Source organism: Kogia breviceps, chromosome 19 (genome assembly GCF_026419965.1).
Source record: "Kogia breviceps isolate mKogBre1 chromosome 19, mKogBre1 haplotype 1, whole genome shotgun sequence".
Classification (NCBI taxonomy): domain Eukaryota; kingdom Metazoa; phylum Chordata; class Mammalia; order Artiodactyla; family Physeteridae; genus Kogia; species Kogia breviceps.
The window spans coordinates 42,338,757-42,362,937 of NC_081328.1; the positions used below are offsets into that span (position 1 = coordinate 42,338,757).

General features: G+C 47.5%; 1 protein-coding gene across 3 annotated transcripts in view; it reads left to right on the plus strand.

The window, feature by feature from the left end:
* The first annotated feature begins 1,979 nt into the window (after positions 1-1,979).
* ITGB3 (integrin subunit beta 3) overlaps positions 1,980-24,181 on the plus strand; it is a 53,280-nt gene continuing 31,078 nt past the window's right edge. For all 3 annotated transcript variants that reach the window (XM_059048765.2, XM_067020676.1, XM_059048764.2), the window contains exons 1-2: positions 1,980-2,396; positions 18,797-18,882. In XM_059048765.2, coding sequence (XP_058904748.1) covers positions 2,330-2,396; positions 18,797-18,882 — 153 coding nt within the window. In that variant the 5' untranslated portion in view covers positions 1,980-2,329. The remainder of the gene's footprint in view (positions 2,397-18,796; positions 18,883-24,181) is intronic.

The window sequence follows — 24,181 nt, forward strand, 5'->3', positions numbered from 1 at the left end:
TGGCAGTCCAATGGTTAGGACCCTGTGCTTTTACTGCCGAGGGCCAGGGTCTGATCCCTGGTCAGGGAACTAAGATACCAAAAGCTGTGTGTTGCGGCCAAAAATAAATAAATAAATAAATTCAATACAATACAATACAATAAATGATGGCTGACTTCTTATCAGAAACAGTGGAGGCCAGATAACAGTGGGACAACATCTTTAAAGTACTGAAAGAAAAAAAAAAAAACCCTGTTAACCTAGAAATCTCTATATAAGAAATGTCACTAAAAGTGAGGATGAAACAAATGAAAGTTGAGCATATCAGTTGCCAGTGAACCTTAATTACAAGATCTGCTAAAGAAAGTTCTTCAGGCTGAAGGGGTTGGAAATTTGGATGGCATGTTTTCTGGGCCAGTGCCCACCCCAAGTGGTTGGCACCAGCAGAGATAGGCTGAGGAGACACCTAGGTGAATGGGAGACTGGTTATATATATATATGGGAATTAAACACATAAGTAAATATCAAGGCAGAGATGTAACCAGGCTGTGTGATCTGGATTTTGCACCAATGGCAACACTGTTGAAGTGGCTTCTGATCTAGAGACCTTCCAGCAGCTAGGAGAGGTATATTGTGCTCAGGTCAGGAAGCCCATCTACCCATTGTGGGCTGGCTCCTCTCCTGCCTCCTTGCAAACTGCTAGTGACACTTCTGCTGATGTGTGCTATTCTTTTGGTGTATCCTAGTGTTTGGGAGGTCTGAGGAGGGAATGTCCATCTCTGCTGAGGGTGGGACAGAAGGAAGGGGGGATATCAGATAAGCTTACATGGAAGAAGTGACAGCTGAGATGTTTTGAAAGAGAAGTGGAATTTTCCATGTGGAAAAAGGAAGTAAGATCAGTCAGACAGAGAGGCATGGAGTGTTCGGGATGCTAAGTATCTTCCTGGCCTAGGATGGGAGATTAGGCTGGACATCTGAGGCAGGGCCAGTTTTCAGGTATCTTGTGTGTCTCACGAGAGGGCTTAGGGAAGCCCAGGGGCAGCCTGAAAGCCTTTAGGGCAGCCCAAGAGCTGGAGAGATGTCCAACTCCTGCCTGATGCCTCAGGCCTTATTTTTTTTTAAAATAAATTTATTTATTCATTTTTGGCTGGGTTGGGTCTTTGTTGCTGGGCACGGGTTTTCTCTAGTTGTGGTGAGCAGGGACTACTCTTCATTGCTGTGCACGGGCTTCTCATTGTGGTGGCTTCTCTTGCTGCAGAACACAGGCTCTAGGCGCACGGGCTTCAATAGTTGTGGCACATGGGCTCAGTAGTTGTGGCACACGGGCTTAGCTGATCTGCGGCATGTGGGACCAGGGCTCGAACCCGTGTCCCCTGCACTGGCAGGCGAATTCTTAACCGCTGCACCGCCAGGGAAGTCCTCAGGCCTTGTTTTTAATCATCCTTAGAGTTTCCCATTGAGGCAGCCTGAACCAGCCCCTGCCACTGGTGGCCTCCTGCTCATGGCCCTAGCATTTTGCCCCTTAGAGCCTCCTAAAGTTTCTAGTTTGGGGAGGACCCAGAGAGCAATAGGTAGGATTCGGCGGAGGCAGGAGGCCTTTGAAGAGAGTAAGATAAAGCTCCAAAGTCTGTGAGTTTGAGTGGAGTTAGTATATTGGCTGTGTCTTGAAACGTTTATCAGATACCCTGCGCAAGCAAGTATTTGTAGAGAAAGGCCCTTTCTGGACAGCAAGTGCTCACACAGCTTGAGATGTGGTCCTGTCCTCAAGAGGTTTACAGTTTACCTGAAAACCGAACCAACCCAAGATAAAAATTAGTGAGTAATAAAGGACTAAACCGGTGCCTGGCACAGAGTAGGCATTCAACAGGTTTGTCAATTAAATGAATGTGTGAATGACCAAAACTCAAGGTACAGAGGGGTAAGTGCCCAAGGAATTCAGGGGAAAGAGAAAGCCGCGTGGGTGACTCCATGGAGAAGTGCCAGAGGCTCCTGGCTTTTCTAAGTATTCCAAGTGCCCAGCGCGCACCCTGGGACCAGGATGTCTGCGGAAGACGCGACCTCGACCGCCCCGCCCTCCGGTCCCAGTCTTGCCTTTGCGTACCGGCCGGCGATCCTCGCCGGCTGAGCCGAAGTGGCGAGAAACGAGCGGCGGTTTCTCACTTCCCCCCATGCGGTGGAGGGTCCAGAAAAGTGCCAGAGGGGAGGAAGCGCAAGTCCACGGCCCGCCCCGTTGCGTCCCACCCCCTGCGTCCCCTCCCCTTCGGCCACGGGAAAAGCGGCCGCGGGCGCCGCTGCTAGCTGTGGGGCTGGAGGACGCGGCCGAGGCGGAGCGCGGCGGCCAGCGGACAGGATGCGAGCGCGGCCGCTGTGGGCCGCTGTGCTGGTGCTGGGGGCGCTGGCGGGCGTCGGCGTCGGAGGTGAGTGAGGCTCCCGTGCGGCGGAGACGCAGCCAAGTGTGCAGACTTCGAGCGGGGAAACCGGGCGGGCGGGCCCTGCGCGGCTGCGCTCCGAGTGCGCGGGGCCAGCCTGGGGCTGTCGGAGCCCAGAGCTGGGGACCTTCCGGGCCCCGCTGTGGGAAAGGCGAGAGGCTACCTAGGGGCGGGTCCTCCGGGACACCGAAGCCCTTAGCCAGGTTAGGCGCCTGCTCCGGGCGGTCTCAACGTGCGCGGTGAGGTGGGCGCATCTCGGAGCCCCGAGTTCAGCCCCGGCTGCGCGCATCGCAGGTGGTCCCGGCCCGCCGAAGGCAGACCGGCTCTGGAAGCCAAGGCGAGCTGGGGCTTCCCGGGGCTGTTCCCGCGCGTTGGCAGAGGCATGCGGTTGTAGCTTCTCGGATGAGAGTGTGTGCGCCCCCGGGTTTGCCGGTTACTCGACATTCCCCTTTCTCTTTGTGTACACTTTCTCCCAAGTTTCTGTTTGGTTTTTGCTTGGTGGCTCCCCGCGGGAACGATTCGGAGGAGGATGAGGGCTCTGCCTCCTACAGTGTCCCCGGGTGGCAGCGGTGCCTCTGCTTCCGGGACAAACCCAGCATCCGAAAAATCTCCACTGTATGCGAGCTGCTACGCCAGGGGTCCCTGGAGCTGGCTTGGCTCCCTGGCTTTGTCTCTCCTGCTGCTGCACACACTATCAGCTGCCAAGGCAGTTGGCATTCGGCCTCCTTGGTGCTGGGAGGGGCAGAGCAGAGCACAGCCCAAGGGTGCTGCCCGTGATCTTTCCGGAGCCTGGGTGACCTTCCCAGGGAGAACTCTGGCTCCTGGTCCGCTGTGTTTCTCTGCAGAGGACGCACAAGTGTGCATATACCTACTTTTAGTGAAAAGAGCAGTACTCATTGTAAGGCAATTTAGTTCCTGCAGAAGATATTTTTTTTTTAAAGTAAGATTTATTGCTAAGGCCATTTCGAAGATAGCTATTCAGAAATACTTGATGACTTCCTTCAAGACTCGTGCATGTATAAGAGATTGTGCAGGAGAGGGCAACAGCATCATTTAAAAAAACCCACTTTATTGAGGTATGATTGACATACAAAACGCTGTATATATTTAATGTATATGACTTGAATTTGGAGATAAGTATACACTCGTGAAGTCATCACCACAATTTATGACCCATAACTTGATGAAGGAGTTAGAGATAATATATAGGGGGCTGTTTAAGTTATTACTGCTGAAGCTTCCCATGTGACAGATGCTCAAACAGGTCAGCTGATGTCTTTAGCCTGCAGTGAGCAGCCTGATGACCATGGCATGCAATTATGAATCTCCAGCATTCAGCCCTGGGAGAGGTTAGAGCCTTGGTTCAGATGCTGTCTGAATGGAGAAATCCAGAAGCAATTCAGCTGTCTCCTACAGAGATGCCTGCTTCCGTGAACTTAAAACATTTTTACTTTTTTTTTTTTCACATCTACAGCTTCCTGAATTTCGGAATGATTTCTGAATCTAATCATTATATTTTCTTACAGTTTTAGAAGTAAATAAGGTAACACAAGATAGAACCTAGCATGGTGTTTGGATCAATTAGTGAAAATGAAGAGTGTATTTGTTATTTTGGTGTCTCTCTCTCCACCCCTGAGTATACCTTTTGTCGATCTGTTTTTTTTCAATAATCCGTAGAGGATTCCACTGCATTGACATACCTAAGTTTGCATGAAATGTCCTCTTGGGGATCTGTTCACAGATTCATTGTTGTGATTGGGGTGATTCCAGAAGTGGTGTTAGGTTGTACTGATCTAGCTTCAGACTCCCTCTGAGAGGCAGGGTAGAGTCATATTTAAGAGCATGGGCTCTAGAGAAGACCTCCAGAGAAATAAGCCCCCAGTAAAAGCAGTTGCAATTGTAGTTAAATCCCCCATCTCAGTGTTGGGGGCTGGCTTGCAGGTAACATCAGATCCCTGGGAAGCAGATGCAGGATGAGAGTCGGAGAGCTATATTGTGATACACAGTGTTGAAGGGACAGAGACACAACTGGGTGGGGGTGGCACAGAGAGGCCACCCCAGAGTGGGAGAGTCTTGTATGGGGAATAGAGAGGTTGTTTGAGCGTAGACTTGAGTTTTGGAATTTATGTGCAAAGGTGATATTTTTAGCTTCACTCAAGAACTCTTGGGTCTTGTGGCTTCCCCAAATATGGTTCTTTTTTAAATTATAAATTTATAAATTTTATTTATTTATTTTTGGCTGCATTGAGTCTTCGTTGCTGCACACAGGCTTTCTGTAGTTGCAGCGAGCAGGGGCTACTCTTTGTTGCAGTGTGCGGGCTTCTTACTGCGGTGGCTTCTCTTGTTGCAAAACACAGGCTCTAGGCGCGGGCTTCAGTAGTTGCAACACGTGGGCTCAGTAGTTGCGGCTCGCAGGCTCTAGAGCACAGGCTCAGTAGTTGTGGTGCACGGGCTTAGTTGCTCCACGGCATGTGGGATCTTCCCGGACCAGAGCTCGAACCTGTGTCCCCTTCATTGGCAGGCGGATTCTCAACCACTGCGGCACCAGGGAAGCCCCCAAATATGTTTGGTTTTTCTTTTAACATCTTTATTGGAGTATAATTGCTTTACAATGGTGTGTTAGCTTCTGCTTTACAACAAAGTGAATCAGTTATACATATACATATGTTCCCATATCTCTTCCCTCTTGCATCTCCCTCCCTCCCACCCTCCCTATCCCACCCCTCTAGGTGGTCACAAACCACCTAGCTGATCTCCTTGTGCCATGTGGCTGCTTCCCACTAGCTATCCATCCTACATCTGGTAGTGTATATATGTCCATGCCACTCTCTTACTTCGTCACAGCTTACCCTTCCCCCTCCCCATATCCCAAAGTCCATGCTCTAGTAGGTCTGTGTTTTATTCCCGTCCTACCCTTAGGCTCTTCATGACTTTTTTTTTTCTTAGATTCCATATATATGTGTTAGCATATGGTATTTGTTTTTCTCCTTCTGACTTACTTCACTCTGTATGACTGAGTCCAGGTCTATCCACCTCACTACAAATAACTCAATTTCGTTTCTTTTAATGGCTGAGTAATATTCCATTGTATATATGTGCCACATCTTCTTTATCCATTCCTCTGTTGATGGACACTTAGGTTGCTTCCATGTCCTGGCTATTGTAAATAGAGCTGCAATGAACATTTTGGTACATGAATCTTTTTGAATATGGTTTTCTCAAGGTATATGCCAGTAGTGGGATTGCTGGGTTGTATGATAGTTCTATTTGTAGTTTTTTAAGGAACCTCCATCCTGTTCTCCATAGTGGCCGTATCAATTTACATTCCCACCAACAGTGCAAGAGTGTTCCCTTTTCTCCACACCCTCTCCAGCATTTATTGTTTGTAAATTTTTGTTTGTTTGTTTATTTTGTTTTGTTTTTGTGGTACGCAGACCTCTCACTGTTGTGACCTCTCCCGTTGCGGAGCACAGGCTGCGGACGCGCAGGCTCAGCGGCCATGGCCCACGGGCCCAGCCGCTCCGCGGCATGTGGGATCTTCCCGGACCGGGACACAAACCCGCGTCCCCTGCACCGGCAGGCGGACTCTCAACCACTGCGCCACCAGGGAAGCCCTGTTTGTAAATTTTTTGATGATGGCCATTCTGACCAGTGTGAGATGATATCTCATTGTAGTTTTGATTTGCATTTCTCTAATGATTAATGATGTTGAGCATTGTTTCATGTGTTGGTTGGCAATCTGTATATCTTCTTTGGAGAAATGTCTATTTAGGTCTTCTGCCCATTTTTGGATTGGGTTGTTTGGTTTTTTGTTATTGAGCTGCATGAGTTGCTTGTAAATTTTGGAGATGAATCCTTTGTCAGTTGCTTCATTTACAACTATTTTCTCCCATTCTGAGGGTTGTCTTTTGGTCTTGTTTATGGTATCCTTTGCTGTGCAAAAGTTTTTAAGTTTCATTAGGTCCCATTTGTTTATTTTTGTTTTTATTTCCATTTCTCTAGGAGGTTCGTCAAAAAGGATCTTGTTGTGATATATGTCATAGAGCGTTCTGCCTATGTTTTCCTCTAAGAGTTTGATAGTGTCTGGCCTTACATTTAGATCTTTAACCCATTTTGAGTTTACTTTTGTGTATGGTGTTAGGGAGTGTTCTAATTTCATACTTTTACATGTACCTGTCCAGTTTTCCCAGCACCACTTATTGAAGAGGCTGTCTTTTCTCCACTGTATATTCTTCCCTCCTTTATCAAAGATAAGGTGACCAAATGTGTGTGGGTTTATCTGTGGGCTTTCTATCCTGTTCCATTGATTCTTTATTCTAATCTGAGACCTACTGAGTAACAAGTTTTGTTTGCTATCACTATCTAAATTGATTAGTTCTGAGCTGAGGTGATGATTTCTCCTCCTGATTTATGTCCTGGAAACTCTCCAACTGAAACCCTCTGCAGCAGAGCCTGGAGAGACATAGGAGTTAGGCTTGTTGGCTGGGGGAAGGGACAGCTATGATTTAAAGCCAATCAGATACGGGTTTAATTCTTGATTTTGCCTCCTATTATCTGTCTTACTTTGGGCAAGTGACTTAATCTCTTGGGTCCTCAGTTTCCTCATCTGTAAAGTGGAGGAAATAATATTTCTATGACTGTGCCAATTAAATGAGATAAAGGCACAAAAAAAGTTTTCAGTAAGTGGCATTATTCTTCCTATCCTTGGTAACTACAATGTATTGGAGGTAAGGCTGCTACTGCTTCATGCATGAATACAATCCAGGTTCCTAAATGAGACCCAGGGGATCCCTTTTCCAATGCCTATGTGACAGGGGACTCCTCCTTATTTCAACCCATTCTGCATTTGTGGCTTGGCATATCTCAGCCGCTCCGTCGCAGTAAGAATTCACCAAAGAGTCCAAGAGGAAGAGAGGCCCATACATTTGCTTTATCCATGAGAAAACCTTAAGTCCCGTCCCTGGGAAAAGAGGAAAGTAAAATACATTCACAGGTTTTGAGAAGAAGGACATGTCTATTTTGTTTGACACTCTATGCCCAGTGGCTGACACATAGGTGGCAAAGTACGTACCTATGGAAAGCTATGAAAAGGCACCTAGAGGACATGTGCCTCGCCTTAAGATACCCAATATTTGAATATCTGTATTCATCCATAGACGATCCTCAAGGGCTCCATCTGGGCATCCTGGAGGATATTAGAATACAGTCAAGACCATGAGTTCTTTGGGCATTTGGACCTCTATACTTTTGCACCATTTCGACCTCTGCTCCGAGGGTGCTGGAAACTCAGGGGATCCTCTGTGCAGTGTCTGCTTTTCCCCCCACCTCCTGGGAGAATATACACAGGAGGGCAGCATTCTTCTTTACCACCTTCAAAATTGTGAGTATGAGTGGCCAAGGTCTCCTGAGCACAAGGAGGCAACAGTGAGGAGGGGAGTCTGGATATGACTCCGGAATTTCCTAGTAGAAATTCCCCCTCTACGACTCCCCCACCCCCCTCAGGATCTCTGGTTATCATCCCCTCCCAGCCCTAAGACTCCTTCTGTCCTTGTTGGCAGGGATAGCCAGGAAACATGCCCGCAGGAACCACAACTCATGAATCAGCAGACAGATAATTAACTGGGGGAATGACTGGGCGGCTTCAGGGATCAACCATTTGGCTTGACCCAGCCCCCTCTGCTGCCCACAGAGCTGGCCTGCTGCTTCACCCCATCTCCTCTTCTCTCTTCTCCTGACCCCTGGCCCTTTCTGAGCGGGACAATCACTGTGGCTGATGGAGCTCAGGTCACAAGTGGAAATGCAGGTGGAAGCAGGGAAATGACACTGCCTGTTCTCCCTGTGTGAACTGCTGGTGTTTATTTAAATGGGAGACTCTGCAGCGAAAATTCATAAAATCTGCCTTTCTCTGCATGCACACAGTATCGCCAGGAACACTCTTTTCTTTATAGTTAGTTTATTTAGGTATAATTTAAGTACTGTAAAATTCATCCTTTTAAAGAGTACAGTTCTATGAATTTTGACAAATGCTCACAGTCAAGTAACCATTAGCATAATCAAGATACAGAATATTTCCATCACCCTAAAGAGTTGTCTGGAGCTCCTTGTCAACAATTTCCTTTCCCCACCTTTATTTCCTGGCAGATCTGTTTCCTGTCCCTACAATTCTTCCTTTTACAGAATGTCATATCAATGAAATCATACAGTGTGTAGCCTTTCAAGTCTGGCTTTTTTCCCTTAGCATAACGTGTTCGAGACTCATCCATGTTGCTGCGTATATCAGAACGCTAAGAGGTCATCCCAGGCTACTCTGTCTTCCTCAGGTTCTGAGACAGTTACCCTGAAAGCAGGGGGCTATATCTGTTAAACCCAGATCTAGCTTTCAATTTCTAAATTTTGAAATTGGATAGATGCATTTGCAACCAGCACTTTTATTATCCTTGGTCCTAAAAGCAAATGTGGTCAAATATGGTATGTCACAATCTTTGGAGCTAGAAGCTAAGTAAACTGGGGCTATTCTACCTTTTAAAATTTGGGGTAGAATCTCTGAAAAAAACAACCCACGGGCTTCCCTGGTGGCGCAGTGGTTGAGAATCCGTCTGCCGATGCAGGGGACACGGGTTCGTGCCCCGGTCCGGGAAGATCCCACATGCCGCGGAGCGGCTGGGCCCGTGAGCCATGGCCGCTGAGCCTGGGCATCCGGAGCCTGTGCTCCGCACCGGGAGAGGCCACAACAGTGAGAGGCCCGCGTACCACAAAAACCAAAAAAAAAAAAAAAAAAAAAAACAACCCACCATGAGTCTTCCTTTCTGGTTTTCTTTCATGTTCCCACAAAAAGACTTCTCTTCCTCCCTGCCAGCATTTCTTAGTTCAGTTAGTAAAGCTATTTAAACATTCACAGGGCGAATGAGGTGATATATGCTCATTATATGAAAGCCACATATTGGAGAGTAAATGGCTGGTTCCCCTCTAATTCTGTTCCCCCCTAATGTTCACTATTAATTAGATGGTGTGTTCTATTCATATTTTTGGTAAAATCTTACATATGTAATAATTCTTGCATATGTAATAATGCAAGAATTATTGCATTATGTAATAATTCTCATGGGCATGTGTATTCCTTTACCTAAACTTGCATATGTAATATGTATATGTAATAATTCTCATGTGTATGTCTATTCTTTTACCTAAACTTTTTTGTTACATTTTTTCAACTTACAAAAGCCACTTCTTTTGTTCATGTAGAGAAAAACCCGTCAGGATGAAAAGAACTGTGTGTCTGGAATTGAGAAACCAATAGCAATTCATGGCTCTACCGGCTTTTCTGTCAATTTGCTGGGTGATTTTGAACAAGTCATCTTACCTCTGGGCCTCAGGCTCTTGGGGTCTCAAGGGCTGCAAACGGGTGAATGTGTCAAAGGGAGAACGTCGGTTTGCTCTTCCCTTCCTCACCACCAATTGGAGAAGTTTTTCCTTTAGCTGATTAATAATGTGGAAGTCCGTGTAAGGATTTCTTTGGAGCGGGGGAAGGGAGGTCTGCAGTTAAAAACAAGCTTGAAAAACTTAGCCCTGGAAGAAAGCTCCAGAAGTTTGGCAAAAGGCACATTCAGTAGCCACTTGGAAAGTCCCTGTCGTCCACCCTAAATCTGTTTGCTGATGGGATTCTTGGATAGAGGGAACCCAGGTCTGTGAGAACCGCTGATGATTCGAAACCCCTGCTTTAGCCACTGCACGTGATAAACTCCTCCGGGTTCAACCTGGGCTGGAGCCATCTGCAAGGGGCAGGTTTGACCAACTCCTTGGGAAGGTGGAAGAGGAGGGGAGTGTGGTGCCTCCATTCTGGGACTCCTACAAATTGAGAATAGACCACACTCTCCTGGGAGATTCCTGAAGGCTGTGGGAGTGGGCTGGACCAAGTTTCTCTTGGAGTTCCCCTTGAGCTTTGGGATTCCAAGAGGTTACCGGGTTTTGGTGCTGAAGGTGCTTGCTTGTAGAGAGCCTGGCATGCCCAGGGGAGCCTACATTTAAATGAATGCAAATGTAGAGACTGAGGCAGAAGAGAAGACATTTAAAATTAGCTTTAATTTTTTTTTTAGCTTATAAAACGAATTCAGCTTTTTGTGGGGGGAAAAAAAAATCAAGGACATTCCCTGGCCAGCCAGGGGTTAGGACTCAGCGCTTTCACTGCAGTGGCCAAGGTTTAATCCCTGGTCAGGGAACTAAGATGCCACAAGCTGCATGGCACGGCTGGAAAAAAAAAACGTCAAGCAGTACAGAAATAGAATAATGTAGAAAGTACAAGTCCCTTGTAGTCTTGTACTTAAAGATAACCACTGTTGACAGTTACTCCAGAATTTTTTTCCTATGTATATGTCACCGTACATAATGATTTATCATTATTGTTGTTTCTCAAGCAGAATCATCCACAATAGGATCATTGTCACTTAATAATATACCGTGGGCATCTTTTTATATCAGTGCATGGCCTTCCATTACTATTTATGCCAAGAGCTGTAATTCTAGCCAGAAGGCATATTGCTATATGGATATACCTGAATTTTCTTAACCAATTCCCTGTTGGTAGACATTGGGATCACCCCCAATTATCTGCTACTACAGATAAAGTGGCAGGGGACACCCTTGTTCATTATTATGCACCTTTGTTCAAGTGTTTCTGCAGGCTGAACTTCTTAAACGAAAGCTGCTGGGTCAAAGGACACGGATATTTTAAATTTTAATTTTAATGGGTTTTCCAAATTGTCCTCCAAAATGGTGGGACCAATTTGCCTTCCTACCAAGACAGGCTGGAAGCAAGGACTGGTGACAGCACCACCGCCTGCTGTTTATACCCACAAGATATGAGCCGCAGGAGGAAAAGTAGCAGAATTGGACAGCTGAATGCCAAGAAGGTCACCAAAAGGGTGCTGCCAGCTGGGCTGGGCCTCAAACAGAGCTTGGTATGGGCTTTCCTCCTTTCTATACCAAATGAGTCAGATGGGAGGTAGGGCCTGTGCTGATAAAATTTTCCAGAACTTGAGATGCAACATTTGAATCAAATATTAGTTAGGCCGTTAGGAAGAAATGGACATGTGTGCAGTATTTGAGGGGTCTTGGGCCCTGGGATGTTGTGTAGGCTTCCTAGAGTATTAGTCAGCTTGTTGATGCTTTCTGCTTGGAATATATACTTCCAGGGCTGACCGCAGCTTGAAAATCATCTAATCTAATACCGTTTGTTTTACAGAGAAGCAAAAAGGGAGGTCCTGAGAGGTGAAGTGACTTGTCCAAGATAACACAACTAGTTTAGTGGCATTGGTGGGGTCTAGCCCTGGGGGCTCCTGCCTCCTGGCCAGTGATTCTTCACTGTATCCTGTAGAGACCAAGGACCCTCTCTCATCTGACCCTGAGGCGGGTAAGGGTGGGGGGAGGGATGGGCACTCCTAGTGCAGGAAGTGATTTGCATGAAGGTAAGTAGGAAGGAAACCAGCATTTACTGAGCATCCACTATGCTATCCGTGGTTCTTTCATCTGTGTTATCTCATTTAATCCTAAACAGCTCCTGAGGTAAGTATTCTGCCCGTATTTGGGAGAATGGGGGAAAGGAAGGTCTCCAGTGCTTGGCTGATGTGGCTGGGTTGCTCCTGTTAAATAGGAGGGAACAATGATAAGTTCTCGAATAGGAATGTGACAGAGACTCAAAGAGTCACTGGACCTTAGAGAGAGCACCAGAGAGATGAAGGGACGTGCCTGAGGTCACACAGCCAGTGGAGCGGTAAAAGTGGTTTTAGACCTGAGGTCTCCTGTCTGCTGTCCCACCGCCACGCTTCCCACTGTTACACAATAATAGTGCTCATCGTTTTACTCCCCCTGCCCTCAGGGTGTTTTCCAGGGCCTGGGTGTTAATTTTAGATAATAACTACACAGAAGACAGGACTCTGTCCTTTTTATGCAGTGTTCAGCATAAAACATGGCGACTTAATTATCCCAGCTGGAGACGATAACAGGACATGATCTGGCTTCACTTCACAAGGGCGGGGCCTACTGGCTGAAGAAAGGTCAGTGAAAGGGCGTGGCCAGTGGTCAATAGCTTTGAACTTTGTCCAAGGGGACCCACTTGCTCAGGACGAAATCCTTCCTGTCTTTCGGTCATGTCCCTCATGCCAGTGGATCAGCAAGTCCTCAGAGAACATCTAGGGTCTGACCACACCATGGATACCGCTACCATCCAAATCCAAGCCCCTGCCATCTGCTGCCTGGATGGTTGTAATGCTTCCTAACTGGTCTCTTTCTGGGCGTGTTGCCCTACTGTCTGGCCTCCTTTCGTGGCAAGGATGATCTTCTGCTCACCTGTGCTCGCAGCCCACCAGCGGCTTCCCACCGCACGGAGAATGACAGCCACACTCCCTACCATGGCTACTGCTTCCCAGTTATTATGGTCTCTGACTGCGTTTCCAACAGCCTCTCTTTCTCTCTCCTCTTTCCCTCTCTCTTCCTGCTGTTTCTTTAAGAGGCTGAGGACCCTCTAGCTGTTGTGGGTTCTTTCTGGAATACTCGTCCCCTAGATCTTCCCATGACTCACTCCTTCATATCATTTTGAAATGTCACTCAGAGAGGCCTTTCTTTAAAGGAGTCACCCTCCCCTTACCGATGCTTTGTCCTGCTTTATTTTCTTAATGCCTTTGCCACTGTTGGAAATTGTACCTTTTCGTTGTGTATGTTTTGGCTTTCTGTGGAGCATATATGATTTTCACTAAACTCTAAGCCCCACAAGAGTAAGGGGGTTGTTTATTTCATCAGTGTGTCTCCAGTGCTTAGCAGAGTGCCAGACGCAGGTAGGTACTCAGTGAATATTTGTTGAGTAAGTGAGTGGATGAATGAATGCCAACACCATTGATATATGTTAGTAGAAAAGTATAAAAGAAAAGTAAACACTTTTCTGTTATCCATAGGTGGGTTAACCATTACAAAATGGTTAGGCTGGCTTTTTTTCAATCATGCAGAGTATGTCAGAGCAGTGTTCCTCAAAATCATGTCATATATGCTATGGAAATGCAAATCCATTTTGTATTATTAGCTTCTTAGGGCTGCTGTAACTAGGTGGCTTAAAACAACAGAAATTTATTCTCTCTGGAAGCTAGAAATCTGAAATCAGGGTGTCAGCAGGGCCATGCTCCCTCTGAGACGCTAGATGGACTCCTTCCTCATATCTTCCTAGCTTCTGGTGGTAGCTGGCAACTCTTGGCGTTCCTTGTCTTCCAGCTGCATCACTCCAATCTCTGCCTCTGTCTTTACACGGCAGCGTTCTCGCTGTCTGTCTTCACGTGGTGTTTTCCTCTTATGAGGACATCAATCATATTGGATTAGCACACACGCTAATGACACCATCTTGATTACATCTGCAAGGACCCTATTTCCAAATAAGGTCATAGTTGTAGGTACTGGGGGTTAGGACTTCAGCATATCTTTCTGGGGGACACAGTTCAACCCGTAACACATTTTAATATTGGTCGAGGCAAATTGTACACAAACAGCTTCTGATGTTAAGTACCATATTTAATTGGCCCTGATGCACTTTTTTTTTTAAACATTTGAAAATCCCTGAAATCAGCATGCCTCCTGTACGGTAGTTTGGACTCCCTACGGCTTTGGGCGATGCTTCCTGAAGCTTTCTGCTCAGAGCACAGAGGTTTGTGTTACCTTGAATCCCACCTTCCTGTCTTCTTCCCCTTCCTTGGATTACTGAGCTGCTGCTGCATGTAAACAAAAGAACAAAAATAAGATAAACTTTCTTAACAACTTGTTCTAGAGAAACCACTTGTTGCATCCATAGCACCGTTAGCCTATGTTTTGTTCTTGGATGACTCACCCAGCCAAGGTGACTGCAATGGAAGATCAGGCACTGCCTGAGTCACCCAGTGTCCCCGTGGACCTATTTGAGAAGTCACTAGTCAAAGGTCAGTGGCGGGGCTGGAGACCCAGGCCAGAATTCCTCCCTGCAGATAGTAAGAGAGATGTCCATGGGGTTTGTGGTGTGGACAGTCCTCCTTTCCCACTGAACACCTCTCCCTCTGACTGAGCCCTCTCCTGGAGTCCCCTGGCCTCACTAGGGTGGCCCATTCCTGTGCTCTGACATCCTATCTAATTGGACAGCGTATCCTCAAAATAGCTCTCATTGACGCATTATGACTTCCACTGGTTCCAACTCCCTTCCTTGTTCCCTTTTTTTTCTCCATTTTCCCCACCCTTTGTCTCTCTTCTGGTTCTGTGAATTGGGCTGACGTGTCAAACCACAGCCTTCGACTTCTACTTCCCAGGCAAAGTTCTTTGCTGGTCTTGTCTATGTTTTCTGATTGGCCTTCTCTTCTTGGCCATCCCTCCTAGATTATATTTTTGATCCCCTGCCTTCAGCTGCTTGGGCCTCAGATAAAAACAGCAACAATGAAAACAACAGCAACCGTAGCAGCAGCAGCCTTTATTGAGAGCTTTCTGTCTTGCCAGCTGTATAACTACACTGGGAGGACCAGGGCCAGTCCTCCTGTTGCCTCGCTGTGGCTAAGCTGTCCAAGAAAATGGGTGGTAGGGGTTGTTAATTTGTTTCAGTGACAAAGTTCTGATGAAGATCCTTGATTCTCCAGCAGAGCCGAGTCTGGGCCTCCGAGGCTGAGCAGGAACATAGGCCTTAGGAATGACGGGAAACAAAGGCCCAAACTCCTTCCACATGTTTGGGGGGAGGGGTGGCCTCGGAGTACCGGCTCATTGAATCAGCATGGCCCAGGCACAGAGACTTCTGATGAGTCAGTCGCTTTCAGCCACTGCATTCCGGGGAACCTGCCCTTGGTCACAGGTCTTGGTGGGGGGCATCCCAGGAAGTGGGTTGGGGGTGGGGGAATCATTGATTCTCATGAAATCAGTCTGTGATTCATTAAAAAGGAGAGATAAGGGGACCTGGATAACCGTGACTCCCCAGACATGACTTCCTAAAGAACAAGTCCCAGCAGCCCATATCGTCCTCTGGGGTCAGGGACTGCCGGTTCACCGCGGGGGGGCCTGCTGTTGTTTATTTCACATCTGGTAAGGCTCTCTTTTGTGGCTATGAGTCAAGGACTCATGGGGAAATGCTAATTTGAGAATGAATGGATGGCTAAATGGATAGACTGGGAAAAGTTTTCAAAAAATAATTTGACAGCGCCCACACCTCCCACAGCCCTCTTCTCTCTTCTGACTCTTCCTGTGATCTTGTGCTCTCCTCTCCCTACCCAAAATCCATGTCACTGATGTCTAGAATTACTCCCATGGATGTAGATTCTCATGGAAACTTCAAAAAGGGATGCCTAGAATAGTGCAGACTATGCTTCTCTCAGAACTCTTCCAATAAGGCAGTAAAGGGGGAATGAGTTCCCATCTGGCTGAGAAAAGAGCAGTTGTGAGCTAACAGACGGCCAGGCAGCCCATGTAGGGAGAGGCCTTCTGGATGCGTTGCTGGTTCTGAACATTCAGGCATTCTGAATCTGGCAGCTCTGGGAAGATTGGCTACTTTTCTTCCATTAGAGACAGTACGTGGCTGAGGGCCACCCCAACTCAGAGGTGGCCTTGGTGCCTTAGGGCCAGGTCTTGAACCACTGTTGTAATTTCCACCTCGCAGTCCTTGTATCACACGCTTAGGTTGGAGTCAGTCAGAGGCTGGAGCCCCAGAGGTTACTCGGGGGCTCAGTAACATATCGCTTGCAGAATTTTAGGGTTGGGAAAGGCTTTTTTTTTTTTTTTTTTTTTTTTTTGCGGTATGCGGGCCTCTCACTGTTGTGGCCTCTCCCGTTGCGGAGCACAGGCTCCGGACGCACAGGCTCAGCGGCCATGGCTCACGGGCTTAGTTGCTCCGCGGCATGTGGGATCTTCCCGGACCAGGGCACGAACCCGTGTCTCCTGCATCCGCAGGCGGATTCTCAACCACTGCGCCACCAGGGAAGCCCAGGGAAAGGCTTTTTTAAAATAAATTTATTTATTTATTTTTGGCTGCATTGGGTCTTTGTTGCTGCGCCCGGGCTTTCTCTAGTTGTGGCGAGCAGGGGCTACTCTTCACTGCGGTGCGTGGGCTTCTCAATGCGGTGGATTCTCTTGTTGCAGAACACGGGCCCCAGGCGGGCGGGCTTCGGTAGTTGTGGCACACGGGCTTAGCTGCTCCGCGGCATGTGGGATCTTCCCAGACCAGGGATCGAACCCATGTCCCCTGCATTGGCAGGTGGATTCTTAACCAGTGCGCCACCAGGGAAGTCCTGGGAAAGGTCTTTGAAGTTAGACAGACTCAGGGCTCTGAGGAAAAGTGGGGCTTCCAGAAGGCACTTCAAGGATTCCACGTATAATCTAGTGTTTTGTGGAGAACAATGAAAATTTAAATTGCCCAAGGAACAGTTTCAACCCATTTGCCTGTTTTATACTGGAATTCTATGCATAATTTGGAGAAATGAGCTCAGTTGCTTAAAAAACAAAACAAAACTGATCTAGTCCAATACCTCTCAATTTACTCTAATATATATTTATTGAGCATCTCCTTTGAGCAAAGACTGAGGCTGGGCTGGGCAGGACAGGCCTCAAGAGGCTTAAAATCTATTGAATGGCAGTGCTGTTAAGGCAGATACATAAATAATTATAGGTTGGGAATATTGGAGTGAAGAAGCTGAAGCTGAGAAGAATTAAATGACTCATCCAAGGCTATATTATTAGTGGGTGACTCAGTTAGGACCACAGTCTACTGACTGTGTGTGTACCTTTTCTGTAAGGTCACTCTGCCCTGAGACAGATATTGTTAAAGTGCAATTTTCAAAGAGTTAAAAGTATGATTCTCATACAACTATAAAATGAACATATGTCAAAGATTCATCCAACTTAATGAGGGAACCAATAAGATGTTGACTAGTTCAAAAGAGAATTCAAGTAAGGGAGTTATAGTCGGTCAGTCAAAGGAATGCTGAAATCAGTTACCTAACAGATTCAAAATTGGTTAATGTTCTACAAGGCAATAAACCTTAACCTTTGGGGGTTACCTTTTCTACAGGACAGAAATCATTTATGTTGCTGTTGGGATTCCAAGCTCCCCTGACAACCAAAATCCAAGGATGCTCAAGTCCCTTATAGAAATAGTTTAGTGTCTGCATATAACCTTTGCACATCCTCCTGTATTCTATAAATCATCTCTAGATTACTTACAATACCATGTGAATGCTATGTAAATAGTTGTAAATCCAATGTGAATGCTATGTAAATAGTTGCTGGCACGTGGCAAATTCAACTTTTGCTTTTTGGAACTTTCTGGAATTTTTTTTCCTGAATATTTCCAACTCGTGGTTGTTTGAATCTGCGGATGCAGAACCCACGGATATGGAGGTCTGACTGTACTGCAAAAGGCCTTCCTGGGGCACTGGAGGTTTACCTGACTGAGGCCAGGAAGGCTAAGCTGGGGGAAGGAGGGAGGATGGGGGCTTCTGTCCAGGCAATTGTCTGGGGTTTGCTTCCTGGTTGGGCTTCTCAGGGCTCTTTTCATGCCTCTGGTTGTCTCCGCTCCTCCCTGCAGCCCTTTTCTCTGTCCTTTGACAGTATGAAGACTTCACACTTGAGTGGCATTTTGCAGTGTACCCAGTTCTTCTCCTTTACCTCACTGACTTCTTTGCACAAATCCTGTGAGACAGATATTATCACTTCTTGGAGGTTAACTAACTTGACCAAGGTCATGACACCTATTAAGAAGAGCATTCAGAATTCAAATACAGGTCTTCCAACTCCAAAATTCCATGTTCTTCCAGCTTATATCAGTCAACTTTTTCTAATATTTCTGCGGTTTTCCCTAAAGCATTCTATATACTTGGATCCCAAGATATATGTATTGGGAAGCTTGAGAAGATTTGCTTTCCCCTGGCAGGCCAGTAGGACACTGCCATGGTGGTCACCCCCCACCCCCATATTTAGACTGTGTGTTAATGTTAGTGCATCCGGGCTCTGAATTCCCCGTGTAGCGTCTGTGACTAAGTCACTAGAATAACTGGAGAGAGGGTACGTCGCCATGGCTCTGGGCCTGAGATTTTCATTTGTACAATGTAGGTGTCAAATCAGTTGTTAATTAAAGCCTTTCCATCATTTATGATCTGACACTTGCTCCATCACTTGCCATCACAGTGACCTCATCAGTTGAGGGCTGTGATGAGTTTCTCCCGACCTTCCTCGTTCTCCTTCTCCCTTACCAAACAGCCTGTGTTTGGTAAATGTCTATGGGATGGTTAAGGTGTATTTGTGTGCACCTGGGAGCTGTAAACTTGGGCATTTGGGAAAGCTGGGAAAGGATGGGGGCAGACCAGGTACTTCGTCATGTCAAATGAGATACTAATGCCTCTGTCTCTCTGTTGCAGGGCCCAACATCTGTGCCACACGAGGCGTGAGCTCCTGCCAGCAATGTCTGGCTGTGAGTCCCATCTGTGCCTGGTGCTCAGATGAGGTAAGGAGCAGATATCTGACTTTATTTCTTCCCCAGACTTAGTTGCTTTTGTGTAGAGACAGACCCATGGGGATATCTCCTTCCTCCTAAGTATACAAGCCCCTTGTCCCTTCTGAGCAAAACTAGGAAGAAGCCTTCCCATTGATGGGTGTCGAAGGGAGCTGTCATGGGCCGTTGCTGGGAATGCCATCCAGAGTGTATCGCGTGGCCCTGGCCTTAGGCAGAGTGGTGAGGCCTGATGGCCTCTCTGTAGCCATGGCCATCCTTTACCACTTTGCTTGATTTTTGTTGGGGTGCAACACCCCTGAGAAGCAGGGCCTCGGGTCTCAAAGAGGGAGGAATGAGAGGGTTATAGGTACAAAGGGGATGCTGGCTTATGAACATTCCAGAATTTTTAAAAGGCAAGTAAGAGAGGGATCTTGCACTTGTGTGGGGGGCTGTTTAGACAGAGGATCTTTTCTCTTCCCTTTTCCTGTCTGATGACTGGACCCCCATGGCTTTACCTTTTCCCCTTTCGTTCTCCTCTTCCTCTCCTTCCTTCCTTCTCTTGGGAAGGTGTCAATGAAAGAAAGAGCTGGGCCAATTTGGTGAGGCTGGAAGGGTGACAGGAAAGGGTTAGCTGTGTCTAGGCAGAGGATTTGTTGTGTCTGGGGCCCTAGGGAATGAGTGTGTCTGAGGGAATGGCTGTGTTTGTGGCTGCAGTGGGAATTTGGAGCTGGCAAGAGCTGGGGGTTGAGTGTGGCTGGAGAAGGTCCAGTGATTACAGAGTCTGGGGCTGAGTCATGGGCCTGGTCCCTGGCAGGTGGTTACCTGAACTCCTGGCCTGGCTGCGTGTCAACCACCTGAGGCGCCCTCTCTGTCCCTGCCCTCTGCAGCTCTGTGACTGCTCTAACTCAGGCCCTCATTCTCTCTGCTTCTCTTCTCAATCTGCTGAGTTTCCTAAAAAGGCAACCTCCCTGGAAGGCTGGTGGGGGGTGGGAGCCAAGAGGCTGTGTTTATCCCTCAACGAGAGCACAGCCAGAACGACAGAGGCCAGCCCAGCACGCTGCTTTGGCCTCTGAGCAGTTCAGCACGAGAACTGCTTCCAGAGGCAGCTGCCCAACATCTGGGCCACATTGACTTCATTTAGCAAACTAAATATTCCCTGGGGCTGGGAGTTGGGGGTGGGGCTGGGTTGAGTGAGCCCTTTCCCTCCACCCCCGCTGGTTCTCCACCCCTCTGGGCTGAACTGGCTGCTCAAGTGTGATGTGGCCTCCTCCCTTCTCATTTGCCGTATGCTCCTTCCCTTGGTCACCATCGTGATATTATTAAGCTTCTTTTACGAGGAAGTTGGAATTCTGCAGCTGAATCCTCGAAGAAGGGAGAGCTGGATGGGGAGGGCGCCTCATTGGATTGGATGGCCTGTAGCTGGTTGGAGCAGAGGGGTAACCAGGGCAGAAGCCCTAGTATCACTCAAAAGATGCTCCTCCCTCTTCAACCCAAAGCAAGACAAAATGGAGAAACTGTGGTTTAGAGGAGTCTGGGATTCTTGGAATGTCTGTCACCTGTCTTGATCTGTATAGGAACAAGCCAGGTAACTGGCCTGCTGAGGCCATGCTGAGGCCTGACCAGACAAAGCCCTTAGGTCGTGTGACCAGAATTTGGAGATATATGTAGAATATTTAATGATGGCCGTGGTGAATTTTTTCCCATGGGGCATGCCAAGGTGGGAGGAGGGTGGGAAAGGTACCAGGTAGGATCAAAATATATAATGTAGGACTAGCCTAGGGATGGGGGATGGAGTCCGAGAGAAGATGGGTGTATCCAGGACCAACGAAAACTAATGAGAGGAGATAGATGGTCCAATAAGATATTTTCTAGGAGGATGGAATTTTAAAAGGAAAGTGGTTTTTTGGTTTTTGGTTTTTTTGAGTGATAAAGTCAGATTTATTGCTCCGGATTGAATCAGTGGACAGGACCTAGGGAGGGGGAGGGGGACACAGGAAGTTAGTGAAGCATCCTCCTGGCCTTTGCTGAGTTCTCAGCAGCCTGGGGAAGCGGGAGGGCCAAGGGCTTAGTGAATGACTACAGTTCTCTCTCTAAGAGGGGAGGAGGGGTAGCGGAGGAGACCAGTGTGGGTTCACGTTTGTCAACCAGGGAGAGATGAGAGGTGGGAATCCCGGACTGTAACTTGAACAGGACTGCTGTTTTTTTCCTGAGGGCTTCCCCTGCACTGACCAAGTTTAACTGCTGAAAGTGTCTTGGCTGTTGATTTTAAAAACCAACAGTGAACCATCTGGGCCATTTTGCATGTGATTTGTTGAATAATCAACCCTGGAGAGTGCTCTGCTCCTGCCTCTCCTACCTTGGCTGTTACAGGCAGAGTTGGCAGTGCCTGGAAAAACAACTGGTTGGGCTCAGCTTTCCCTGGTCCTGGAGGACGGCAGCTCTGGGTGTGGATAGCAAGCCCTTGGCTGGGTAATCGGAAAACATAGCCAAGGTGGATGAGCGCAGAGTTTTGCGCTCATCTGCATAGGGTGTGTTCTTGGGGGACTGGATACTGATATGGGTTGGGGTGGTGTGCTGTCTCCGGACTGTGAATCTAGCAGAGAGGCTGGCTTCGCAGAGAGGTTCAGTTTGTGGTCTTGGCCTTGGTGGCATCATGTTGGGATCTAGAAGCTTCCAAATTTGCCTGCTGGTAAGAATCACCTAGGGTACTTGTTAAATATAAAGGTTTCCAGGATGGATCCTGAACCTATTGCATCAGAATGGGTTGTTACAGGGCTTCCCTGGTGGCGCAGTGGTTGAGAATCCGCCTGCCGATGCAGGGGATACGGGTTCGTGCCCCGGTCCGGGAAGATCCCACATGCTGCGGAGCGGCTGGGCCCGTGAGCCATGGCCGCTGAGCCTGCGCGTCCAGAGCCTGTGCCCCGCAATGGGAGAGGCCACAACAGTGAGAGGCCCGCGTACCACAAAAAAAAAAAAAAAAAAAAAGAATGGGTTGTTACAATAGCAAGTTTGGCAAATATTGCTAATTGAAGGGGCTGATCATTGGGGTCATTATGGGTAGAGCTGGAGTTAAGGTTGCCAGATAAAATACAGGACACCCCAGTTAAATTTGAGTCAAACAACAAATACTTTTAGTATAAGTATGTCCCAAATACTTTTAGTATAAGGAATATATTTAATAAATATTTACCAAATTTGGCAACCCTAATGTGGAGAGAAATACTAGGAATTCTTCTACAGTCCTGAGAGCACATCAAAAGGTAGACCTGCTCACACTCAGCCTGACATCCATGGATAAAACAAGAAGAATGGGTTTGGATCCCACAAAGAAGAAGACTCTAATAGGACTTACTTCTCATTTTCTTCTCTGCCTTTTTGGTGGGGGGAGGTTTAGGCCACTGTTTAATTCCTTTTCAGTCACTAATATAATTTCATTCTCACGTCTCTGCTGCTTTTTCTTTCTTCCTATTTTTTTTCTTAATCTGGAGGGCAAACTCTCATCTTGCGTGTTTTGCCCCAATTTGTTATCATTAAAAAAAGGTATAATATTAAAAGTGCTCCTCCCTCAATAACCATAAACTAAAATGCTTTCCTTTTCCTCTCCTTTCTGTCCCCTCCACACCTCTCTCTGTATGTTCTAGTGATTTCTTGTCCTTACCAGATGTCAATCAAGAGAACAACGTTGGGCTTCCCTGGTGGCGCAGCGGTTGAGAGTCCGCCTGCCGATGCAGGGGACGCGGGTTCGTGCCCCGGTCCGGGAAGATCCCACGTGCCGCGGAGCGGCTGGGCCCGTGAGCCATGGCCGCTGAGCATGCGCGTCCGGAGCCTGTGCTCCGCAACGGGAGAGGCCACAGCAGCGAGAGGCCCGCGTACCACACACACACACAAAAAAAGAACAGTGTTAATTTTTTTGGATTGGAGGCATTTGTTAGCATTCTGGGGGAAAAAAATGTACCATGACCTATTGTTCCTTGTCCTCCAAGAAAGAGTATGCAATAATAGCAGTAGTTAGAATGGTAATAGTAGAAAAGAGTCACCTATTTGAATTTATTCGTTTATATCAGATCAAAAGGATTTGCGTATATTTGACTTTCGTTGAGATTTTTATATTTTGAAAGCATTTCCCATTTACAGTTTTATCCCCTGACCAACCCTGTGAAATAAGTAGAACAATGACAGTTATTCATGCTGTACTTTCCCAGTTTCTAAACTGGGATTAATGGAGAATGGGAGAGGGCGGGGATTCAGCTCACACAGCACGTGGGTTGGGACCTCCCACTGCTGTGCTCTGGTGCTTCCCCCCGGGTCTTGGTTATGTTTGCCCTTTTTGTGTAACATCTGGTTTCACTGGGAACTGGAACTGGAACACTCCTCCCCCCTCCCTCCTTCCAGCTTTCTCTCTGAGTAACCTGGACACATTCGTTTGACCTTCTCAGCCTGGGTTATTAAGAAAAGAATGTGGCCCAGATGTGTTGAGGTCAGTGCCTTGGTGTCCTCCTGGGACCGCAGGCTCTCAGGGAGAGCGTGGCTGAGGAGCAGGCATGTTATGTTCCTGACCCCTGATGTCAGCAACCAGAGAGGGAGGGAGGGAGACAGTTTTTGTTTCTTAGTGTTTAGATTTCTTCGGAAATTCATAAGCGCTGTCAGCAAGGCTTGGCACTTCAAACTTTCTTCTTATAAACACTGCCACGTTAGGAAATGGGGGTCAGGAAACCCCCTCCAGGATATTCTCTCCCTTCACCGATGCAGCCTGAAGATACATGATGGCCTTGCTGTTCTCATTGTTTCCTGGTCTCCCCCTTCCCTCTCTCTCCTTCAGCATCTGTCTTAGTCCTGGAAAGGATCAGCAACTCAGGGCATCTCGGTCCATCCAATCATTGCCTTTTTGGGAAGATTTTCTCTCTGGGGTTTTGTGGGACCCTGGAATCAGAGATACAGTAGGGAGTTTTTTGAACAAGAAAGAGACTGCTTCCTGAGAGAGAAGGGTTGGGAGAGATGGACAGAAGCAGCAAGAATTGGGGCACAAAAACCTTACGTGTTCGTGAGTTCTCTCTTCTGCCGTTCTGTCCCTGTCAGAGGGACCTGGCTGGGTGAGGGCAGGGGATTTTCATCTCTCCGAGGAGCTCTGATGTCCTGTTGGGATCTTTTGAACCAGGAAGATTAAGTCTCATGTACCATTTCCCATTGCTGATGCCGTTTCTCTGCCTCAGACCCCTGAAGAGGAGGAAGGAAGCTGCTGGCTTCTGGAAGCTCTTCCCACATTTTGCCTGGGCTAGGGCGGTTCTCATGCCATTTTTCCTAGTCCGTTCAG